The sequence below is a fragment of the Ruditapes philippinarum genome, unplaced genomic scaffold (assembly GCF_026571515.1).
Source record: "Ruditapes philippinarum isolate M1 unplaced genomic scaffold, ASM2657151v2 ctg14207_1_1_1_1, whole genome shotgun sequence".
Classification (NCBI taxonomy): Eukaryota; Metazoa; Mollusca; class Bivalvia; order Venerida; family Veneridae; genus Ruditapes; species Ruditapes philippinarum.
In genome coordinates, this window is record NW_026858994.1 from 5,220 (window position 1) to 16,224 (window position 11,005).

Consider the following 11,005-nt stretch of genomic DNA (forward strand, 5'->3'; position numbering starts at 1 on the left):
GTATAATCCTAGCTGCTCTTTTTTGAAATCTAACTATGGATTGTATTTGCTCCAAATTACAATTTCACCAGATAGAGCAACAATAGTCTAAGTGAGGTAGTATGTAGGAGTTAAAAAATAGTTTTCTAATGGGAATGTCTATGAAATATTTAATTCTTTGCAGTAGGTATAATTTGGAATTGCACTTTTTTAACACATAATAATGTGTGTATAATGCATCATATGAAATATCATAAACAAAACAAACTGTAAGATAATGAAAGGTTTACTGCATGTTGTAATGTGATAATCTATGACAACATGTTAATACTTACAGCTACAGATTTCACAGCTTTGATGAGTTTCTTGCTCTCCAGATTCTTCAATATCTTGTTAACTTGTGTCAATAACAGGTTAGACTTAAACCTAATGTCCCGTATCCAGATTCCTGTAAATGTTAAACACCATATTCTATAATTTGTTGCAAAATAGATAGCTTGCCAATTTGAATTATTTGTTGTGTATCAATAGAAGGTCAATGCCCCTTTTTCATGCATTAACATCTACAGAAGCACAGAGATGCATTTAAAAGCCAAGCCCAGGCAAGTGAATGAATAAGTCTGAGGGCTTCTGCAAATGTGAATGCATATGTGATTGTATATGTCTGATTTGGTTATTTTTGCTTTATTTGTTTATTGTATAAATTAGAACTCCGCGAGTCGGATGTGTCGCTTTGTGAACAATATAGTTTAGGAGAAATGGCCAATACAAAAATGAAATATGAAAATTAACAAAGGGCAATAACTCAAAAAATAAGAAGTGAAGAGCAGCAGTTTCTGTGCACTGCACTTCTTACCAATAAGATCTATCATTCAATGAAGTTTCATGTCCGTAGCTTTTATAATTGATGAGAAATGGCCTGGACAAAAATAAAGTATGAAAATTAACAAAGGGCAATAACTCAAAAAATAAGAAATACAGAGTACCGTTTCTTGTGCATTGCACTTCTTCTTAATGAGATCTATCATCCTATGAAGTTTCAAGTCCATAGCTTTTATAGTTGAAGAGAAATGGCCTGGACAAAATTAAAGTATGAAAATTAACAAAGGGCAAAAACTCAAAAATTATGAAGTGCAGAGAACCGGTCCTTGAGCACTGCACTTCTGGTTATTAAAAGAAGCATGCATACCAAGTTTGAAGTCAATCCGACTTATAGTGACTGAGTTATGGGGACGCTGACAAAGACGCGGACGCCGACAAAAGTAAACCCCTATATAATCGCCTTTTGAAGGCGACACAAAAAAACCAGTTTTGTCATGCTTTTATCTGCTGGTGAGACGTCATTTTACAACATATATTGATAATGTAATTATTGCATCACTGCAGTCAGCTGTTTTTACATGGCTACCTGAGTCACACATGTTAAAACTAGAAATGTGTCATCATGCCACGGATGCCCCCGCATGCAGCCAAAATTTCAGATGTTATAATATTTAGTTCCAAATTTGTTTGCACAAATTATTTTTTTCATTTTAAGTTCAAAGCCCTTAAAACTTTTCAGTGTTAACACAAACCATTTCCATACAATGTTCAAGGCACTGAAATAATTCAGTCTTAACCTTTTGAAAATAGCATATTTCATATTTGTAGCCAAAATAATGGCTACATACATTTCCACAAAAGTATGAGTGCTAAAACTGAAAGTTCAAAATTTTTCCAACATTCAAGAAAGACAAGTTTATCCAAAATCATTGAACCACGACCAAATTCAAACTTAAACTGCTTATTCCTAAGATGTATCTATATTATTTTCAAAGTGAAAGGTGCATAACTCTGCCAAAAATCATTGAACCATGACCAAATTTGAACTTGACCAGCGCATTCCTTTGACATATCCATATGTGAAGTTTGAGTTGAATATGTTGTACCATTGGGGAGATAATGAACGGAAACTGAAAATTTCATATTATTTTCAAAGTGAAAGGGGCATAACTCTGCCAAAAATCATTGAACCATGACCAAATTGGAACTTGACCGCTATTTTATCATGACATATCTATATGTCAAATTTGAATTGAATGTGTTGTACCGTTGGGGAGATAATGAACGGAAACTGAAAATTTCATATTATTTTCAAAGTAAAAGGGGCATAACTCTGCCAAAAATCATCGAACCATGACCAAATTCGAACTTGACCTGTATTTTCTCATGACATATCCATATGTCAAATTTGAGTTGAATGAGTGCAACCGTTACTAAGATAATGAACGGAAACTGATGATGACAGAATGACGGAATGACAAAAGGACGGAACAGGGTAACACTATATGCCCCGGCCATTACATGGCGGGGGCATAAAAAACATGCAACAAAGTGTATTAATTTGTGATTTTATTAATTAATGCATGTTTTATCCCCTTAAAAGTATACCAGCATGCACAATTTTTATGGCAAGCAATTTAGTTTAAATACCACAAGGGAATTTTATCTCTTTTAATGAGTTGGCTATCAGAAATTGTTGGTTTTACTCAGGTTTCATGTGAGGAAGATGTGAGGAGGATGCTATCTTGGTAGCTTACAATAATGTTGGTGGCCCTAGTTTACCATCCAATCTGTCCCTGAAGAATGAATTTAGTGGGGCGCATGATGTCTGCTAGTAAACCAGGAAAGTCAACTATGGCCAGTGACTTAAAACTAAAACCAAGAACTTTTATAAGTTGGTTTCGAAGGTAGGTTGATTCTTTTATTCTGCCATAAACATCTACATATTCTTATTCAAAATATTAAAATATTACATGTACATCCATTGTGATAAAAAGAAAGAAAATATATACAATGTACATTTTAATACTACATTTTAATTATAGTTTAATGTAAACATGTTTTTTGGTGTTTTTCTGTTTTGTTTTTAGCTCACCTGTCACAAAGTGACAGGGTGAGCTTTTGTGATCGCTTTTCGTCCGTCGTCCGTCCGTAAACTTTTACTTTAAATGACATCTCCTCATAAACCACCAAGCCAATTTCATCCAAACTTCACTGGAATGTTCCTTTGGTGGTCACCTTTAAAAATTGTTCAAAGAATTTAATTCCATGCAGAACTTTGGTTGCCATGGCAACCGAAAGAAAAAACTTTAAATATCTTCTTTTAAAAAACTCTAAGAGCTAGAGCTTAGATATTTAGCATGGAACATTTTCTAGTGAGTGATTCTACCAAGTTTGTTCAAATAAAAGCCCTGGGGTCAAAATTGGCCCCGCCCCAGGGGGTCATTGATTTTCCCTATATGCATATAGTAAAAACTTAAAAAATCTTCTTTTAAAGAACTCAAAGAGCTAGAGCTAAGATATTTAGCATGAAACATGTTCTAATGGGTGTCTACAAAGTTTGTTCAAATAAAAGCCCTGGGGTCAAAATTGGCCCAACCCCGGGTGTCATTGATTTTCCTTATATGTGTATAGCAAAAACTTTAAAAATCTTCTTTGAAAAACCCAAATAGCTAGAGTTTAGATATTAAGCATGAAACATCTTCTAGTAAGTGTCTACAAAGTTTGTTCAAATAAAAGCCCTGGGGTCAAAACTGGCCCCTTCCCAGGGGTGTCATTTTTGTCATTTTTTTTTTACTATATGTGTATAGTAAAAACTTGTAAAATCTTCTTTGAAAAAACCCAATGAGCTAATGCTTAGATGTTTAGCATGAAACATCTTCTTATGGGTGTCTACCAAGTTTGTTTAAATAAAAGCCCTTGGGTTAAAATTGGCCCTGCCAGGGGGGGGGGGGGGCCTATATACAGGCGAGCGACCTCAGGGCCATCATGGCCCTCTTGTTTGTTGTTTTTTCCCCCATGCATATCAAGTCTTTCAAGCAATTTTACATGAAGACACAGAAAAGAAGAAAACTTGAGGACAGACAGGGTTAGAGTTGGCAAGAACAACAACAGTATTTTACTTCCAGTGTTACCTTTATTGCCTGCATCTTTGATGATTTGATAGACAACTTTTTCCTGCTGATCACCCCCTTTCAGAACATCTGTTGCTCCCGGGTCCTTCAACTTGTATATCAGCTTCCCTGTACTGCTCTTCAACAAATCTATACGGCCCTACAATATACCGAGTCAATTATTTACTAAAAAATTATAAATATTTCTGAAGTCACATGTACTTATTTACAAATATTTCAATACAATGTATTTCTGAATTTACTGGTGGAGAAATACCTCAGGTGCAGTTTCATCATTATTTCAAGCAGAGGCTGAAACCTGAATAGAAGAAATTACTTCCAACTAAAAATGAGTTGTCACGCCATGGATGCCCCCGCATGCAGCCCAGAATTTCAGATGTTATAATATTTAGTTCCAAATTTGTTTGCACAAACTTTTTTTTTTCATTTTAAGTTAAAAACTCTTAAAACTATTCAATGTAAACACAAACCATTTTTATACAAAGTTCAAGGCACTGAAACTATTCAGTGTTAACCATTTGTAAATTGCATATTGCAGATTTGTAGACAAAATAATGACTACATACATTTCCACAAAAGTATGAGTGTTGAAACATTCAAGAGTGATAACTTTGTCCAAAATCATTGAACCACAACCAAATTCAAACTTGAAAAGGGTAACTTATGTTACACACAATATGCTGAAATAGATTTGCCGTTTTTTATTTTCATTAAGTGTACAAAAGGGAGAAAAGTCAGGAAAATGTGATGTAACTAGACAGAATACACTCATAAACATTGTCTTTATGACCCAAGGAATATCAAATGAAAACCAAGACTTTTTTGTCCTGAATTGTGAATAAAATACTAAGTAGATCTTGCTCATGCTAAAACAATACAAACTAGCAATTATCATAGTATTGCAAGCAATCCATAAGTCCCCTACCGGTAAGAGCCCAAGCAACATTCTGAAGGGCCATTGGTCATTCACTTATGTTTCTATTTTAAGTAAATTTGTTGAAAAAGTTCTTTAAAAGTGATCACAGTGAACAGACAGACAGAGGGACTGAAGGACAGTCTAAAGTTATTTTTTAAACATCCCTGTTATCAAAATATAACATTTTAAAAGCAAAATTTAAAAAAAAAGGAGATAACGATGTCATACATGATGTGAGTGTAACAAAGAACAATTAGTAATGAAGGTATGAATATTGAATATTTATTTTGAAATTGAAGTAAATGAAAGTTAAAAGAACAAATAGGAAAAATTAAAAGTTTAAGGAGGAGATAATTCTGGAAATATTGATGCTAGATTTATAAACCTTGTCATATTATAATGATGTGGGAGTTTGAAGAAAATTCTATCATGATTGAAGAAGTTGGAGTAAAAATTACCAATTTCTCAAAAAAAAGTCTAAGTTCAAAAGGGGCATAATTCTGGAAATAGTCTTGCTAGAGTATTGAACACTCACAAATGTTGAGTGATAATAAGAAACATTTATATGAAGTTTGAAGTAGATACGTTCAGAAAAAAAGAAATTATTAAAACAAACAATGTTTTTTTTCATGAAAATTTTAAGTTCAAGGGAGGTAATTCTGATAAATTTTGTGCTAGAGTTGTAAACTTTGTCACATATGATGTGGTTGATGACTAGCAACTTATTTTTAAAGTTTGAAGAAAATACCTTAAGAAATAAAGAACTTATAGTGAAAAAACTTAAAAACTAGAATCAGAAATCTTGAAATTCAGTCTATTTGTTGCCATAGCAACCAGAATTTTCAACACAGGAAGATTAGAAAAGGATGTGCATAATTTCCATACTGCCATCTACCCATATGTCAAGTTTCATAAAAATATTTTCAATACTTTTTGCGTTATCACTGGATCCAGGTTATGTGTAAAATCTGCCATATTTTCAGTCTATTTGTTGCCATAGCAACCAGAATTTTCAGCATAGGAAAAAAAGAAAAAGACGTGCATAATCTCCATACTGCCATCTATCCATATATCAAGTTTCATAAAAAAATTTTCAGTACTTTTTGCGTTATCGCGGGATCCAGGTTATGTGTTAAATTTGCCATATTTTCAGTCTATTTGTTGCCATAGCAACCAGAATTTTCAACATAGGAAGAAAAGAAAAAGATGTGCATAATCTCCATACTGCCATCTATCCATATACCAAGTTTCCTTAAAATATTTTCAGTACTTTTTGTGTTATCGCGGGATCCAGTTTTGTGGACGGACGGACGGACAGACGGACTGACGGACAGACAGACGGACAGACAGACGGAGGGTAAACCTAAAGTCCCCTCCGGTAAACCGGTAGGGGACTAATAATGCCATTTTTAAATGGCTAGTTTATTGCTATTTATTGTCTGATTTTCAGAGTTCTTACACCAGTGAAAAGCTCAAGATCTTAGTTTCATATTAATATTACCTGCTGCAACATACCTGATGACCCAAAAGGTAATTAACTTGACAGTTTAACTTACCACCAGTAGGCCATTTTACATTATGATTTATATAGAGACATATGCATATCTTTACTTGAAACACAACTGATTGGAATAGCCTGTAGTCTGTTAATTCCAAAACTGTTTATCAATGTGTTATAGCCTTTGACTTTATGTCTTAAATTTAAAGCTATTTGCACATGTAAGGAAAATCCGACTCGCCAAAACAGGTCAGCAATGTAGATGGAAGGTTCAAAGACACTCAAACTAAACAGAATGATAAATACTATCACAATTAACTGTTTTTTGTCACCTTAGTGCACTAATGGTTAACTCATTATATAATTTAATAGGAGTTTACCCATTACTGCACTAAACTGAAGATTTTATCTTTAACACGCTAGACCATGTACAACAGCTGATGCATGTTTGTTTGTACAGTAAAAACTCTGAAAACCGGACCCTGTCCGGACTTGACCAAAAGTCCGGTTTTCAGAGGATTCCGGTTTTCAGAGGTTTTATACATTATTGATAATTATGATGTGTTTGAACAATGACTTTGTTCAATCAGTTTGTATTTACTTTTCAACCATTTTGTCTAAGTCATATTTTAATTTCTTTTTGCACTGAATGTCTTAGTAATTTTATTATGCAAATCCAAGAATATAATTCAGAAAATCAGAAAGTAAAAACACATTGTCTGAAATATATCATAATACCTTTTTCATTAGCTTTGAAATATGTAATTAATGAATTTTGTATTACTATTTTTGCATATAATTGATATCCAAACAAAGATAACTTCAAAATCAAAATTTAAAGCAAAACAGGAATCATTTATCCAAAGTTTCCCCAACTCTTTTAGAAATTTTATAGTTGGAAAAAAATACAACATAACACACTAGAAACATTTTTTAAAAATCATCTATACAAGGAAAGACACAAATTTAATAAAAGAGCTATAATTTAATTGACAATAAGAAACATATAGACACATATACTGACAAGTGTTTTCACACCTGCATAGATAAAAGGAGATTACCATTTCAGGTAATTGGACATGTCACCTGTTGAGATTATGTTTAGATCTACATTAAAGTACACAGAAAGTTGACACTTTAATTTGCTGTCCGGTTTTCAGGGGATCTTTTAAGCATGTTTAGCATTAGAAGCCATAGAAAATAGTCCGGTTTTCGGAATTCAGAGGTTCCGGTATTCAGAGGATTTTTGTCAATTGAACATATAGGGAGAAAATACGGGACTTTAAAATGGTCCGGTATTCAGAGGATTCCAGTATTCAGAGGGTCCGGTTTTCAGAGTTTTTACTGTATTAGCATCAGAAATGTTGTTGTATACACTATTATACCTTCGTTTTATTTAGAATAAGTAAAAAATACATGCTTTTTCAAGTTGTTGTTTCTGATGAGTTATAAAAGCTTCATCAAAACAAGAATACTCACTGTTGATAAAAGCCTGTTAATGGCAGTAACTCGCTGTTTAACATCAAACTGTGGCATGTCCTCTTGTATCAAAGCATCATTGATTCCATCTGGATTCTTATGACATAACATTATAATCCTGAAAATAAATAACTTGTATCACTCTAGCTTTACAAACCACTTACGAACTTTCGCTATATATATATGCAGTATTTCTATAAAGCGGAAGTCAGTGCGTGAGCATGCGCTTAGCCATGTCTCATTCAGTTACCGTTCACGTTTCCTACGTGGTTGCTACGAAGCGCCATGTGTACGGCTGCTACTACACTTAGTGTACATGGCTTTCACAACTAATATATCAGTCAAACACATTAAAACAACACCTATAAACTACACATAGTTGTTTTTCATATTAATATTTTGCATTTTCAACTGATAGTCAAACAAATATCTCAATATTCTTTCGCATTTAACATATTGTTTACATATGATGACAGCTAGTTAGAAGGCGAACGCTGTGTATAGATTACTTCCGGTCCAGAAAATTCCTTTGTTTACCATAAAAACTCATTGTTTACCACAGCAACCGCAATATATATAGATAGAAAATAAATTATATATGGTTATTGAAAAAAAATGTCACTTTCTTATCGAATAATTGAATTTATAAATACAAAGTCTTTAGAAAAGTCCCTTCTTTGAGTTCATTAAAAGAGGGAACAAATTGGCAGAATTCTAGACAGGGGAAACATGAGTTATCATTCGTGGCTAGGGAATATGGCCAACTAAAATCATGCAAGCGAGTTTGTAAGTGCAAACTATGTTAATAACCAAGAATATAAATGAAAACCTAGAGTTATCTGTCCAGAATTGCGAGTAAAAAATCAACTTTTAAAATGCTAAAACAATACAAATAACGTCATTTTTAAACTATAAGTGTATTGCAATTTATAGTTAGATTTTCGAAATACTCACACCAATTATAAGCTCAAGATCTAGGCTTTGTATCAATATCAATTTCAACATTTCTTCTAACACAGATTATTTATTAAACTTTGAGTCTTTCCATTTTACATATATTTTAAACTGAGAGATATGCAGCCAGTTATCTTTACTCAAAACACAACTGATCAATAAAAATAGCCAATCATCTGCTAGATCAAATACTGTTTATTAGTGTATTGCTAAGAGTATGTAAATAACAAAATTAGCCAATCATGCTGCTACAATGTCCTGTTACTAGAGTGTTCCATTAACAGAAGCATAAGTTTGTAAAATAACATAGTTCCCCAATCCCTAGATAGGTGCCCTGCCTAAAATAACCTGGCCCACAATACCAAAGAAGTGGCTGGGATATTTCTAGGGTTGAAATTCACCACAGATGTTCTATTGCTGGATCATATGAAACATATATCTACCGTCTTTTCCTTATCCAAGATAATCTAGCAGATAACGATTTCCAATTGTGCCCCCAATTGAAAGAAATCATGATTTACATCATGTTACAGTACGTTAAAATATTTGATCGCGAAAACCTATTACTTTTAAATTTTTCCTGAAAAAGAATGATACTAAGCTTATTTTAATAACACTACCGTGTTTCTAGGTCAGTATCCTCAACAGGTTCTTGTTTGACATTCGTTGCCATGGCCAAAATAAGCTGTGTTTCTCCTTTTTTCTTTAAAATTAAGATGTTTTCATCATCCGGAAGTGATACTGGTGCTAGACAGTTCGGTCTTAAGTAATTTCGGTATCAAGGCAATTCAACAAACAGACATTCTGACGATAAAAAAGTAAGACATATTCTAGTGATTTAAATGATCTTTAACCAATACCTGATATAAATGATTAAAATCCACTGTTCAAAATCAAGTGATCAAAGGAAATATAAAGAAGAAACTGGGCACATATGCAATGCAATTGCATATGGATTAGTAGGCTAGTAATCAAGAAGGCTAGTAACAACATTTTACCAAAATGTTTAAATACATACATGTGTAAATATTTAAATTGAATTGACTTAAATCTGATGAAAAAAGTAAATCAGTTGCATCTAAATTACATAAAAATTATCATATGACATATTTAATAATCTTTAAAATTATCAGCAAACATTGAAATGTGAAACAATTTTAAAAGATCATGCAACTCAATTTTTTATGATTTTATATCATAAATATAATGCTCAAATGAAGAATTATTAATACTGTAAGTTCCTTAAAGCATTATTTGTACATATATTACTGAATTTACATTTCATGTTAATATAGGAAGGTCATTAGAAATTCATTTTCTATAAAAAGTCAATTTTTTCAATAAGAACTGTATGCATACATGTATATCTAAATGATTAGATATAATGGGAAAAATATTTGCAGTACATTTTTTTACATATTCTTCGATGTTTGAAAATTGTTTTAGAAACATAATTACATACATATAAAATTTCACTTAAATGTGGTAACAACCTTAATTACAACATGCAGGACTTTTCTATGTCTAAACCAAATATATACATGTACGCATGTAAATTATTCATTTAAAAGAACTCGCCAAATTTTGGGTGAAATATTTTGTATTTCCTCATGCTCTATATTTTATTTTTTTTTAATAATGTTTCAGAAAATTAATGTTATTCGTCCGTCTGTTTTTATTTTAAACTATTTATAAAAGCATTTCCTCATCTAAAAATTGTCATAAATAGTCATATATTACCCTAGAAAAATCCGTCTATGGAACATATATTACCACCTAATGTACACGCAGAAGTAACATTAGAAGCATTTATTTCATTGTCAATTGTCATTGTGACTCTACTGGTCTCAATATCAAGAAATTAATTCATCAATCATAATGTACAAATTTTTAAGATATTTTACTTTTTTCAATATATTTAACCAGTACCAATTTGTCATAATTTCAGTGAATTGAAGGAGTCCGGTATTCACAAGAAGAAAAGAAGATGAAACACTACTGGCTTCCAATCAGTTTCCGTTCCCAAATGGCACCTTTTAAAAAATAAAATAAAAATCTGTCTACGGAAGAGTACAAAACTTTGACAGAACAAAGTTAAAGGTACCTGTCCAGCATAATTTGAATATAATTCAATACCAGTAAGAAATATGAAGATGATTTCACCAAAGAAATATGACTTCCCAGCCTTTTTCTTTGCTGTCTGCAAATATATTGTTCAAAACT

The 11,005-nt window shown here is 32.3% G+C and overlaps 1 protein-coding gene across 1 annotated transcript; it reads right to left on the reverse strand.

The window, feature by feature from the left end:
• Window positions 1–272: 272 nt before the first annotated feature.
• LOC132754877 (DNA-directed RNA polymerase III subunit RPC6-like) lies at window positions 273–9,538 on the reverse strand. Its single transcript, XM_060745627.1, has 4 exons — window positions 9,403–9,538; window positions 7,829–7,946; window positions 3,936–4,074; window positions 273–427 (listed from the first exon to the last, which is right to left on the reverse strand). Exons 1-4 carry the CDS (start codon window positions 9,453–9,455, stop codon window positions 291–293), a joined length of 447 nt encoding a protein of 148 aa, XP_060601610.1. The 5' UTR covers window positions 9,456–9,538; the 3' UTR covers window positions 273–290.
• Window positions 9,539–11,005: the final 1,467 nt, after the last annotated feature.

Bases quoted from the DNA above. Each gene is read 5' to 3' on its own strand.
- LOC132754877 (XM_060745627.1), bottom strand. From the start codon at position 9,455: ATGGCAACGAATGTCAAACAAGAACCTGTTGAGGATACTGACCTAGAA. The intron at 7,947-9,402 runs GTAGTGTTATTA...ATTTATTTTCAG, and splicing joins GATACTGACCTAGAAACACG to GATTATAATGTTATGTCATA. The intron at 428-3,935 runs GTAACACTGGAA...TAACATTTACAG, and splicing joins CAAAGATGCAGGCAATAAAG to GAATCTGGATACGGGACATT.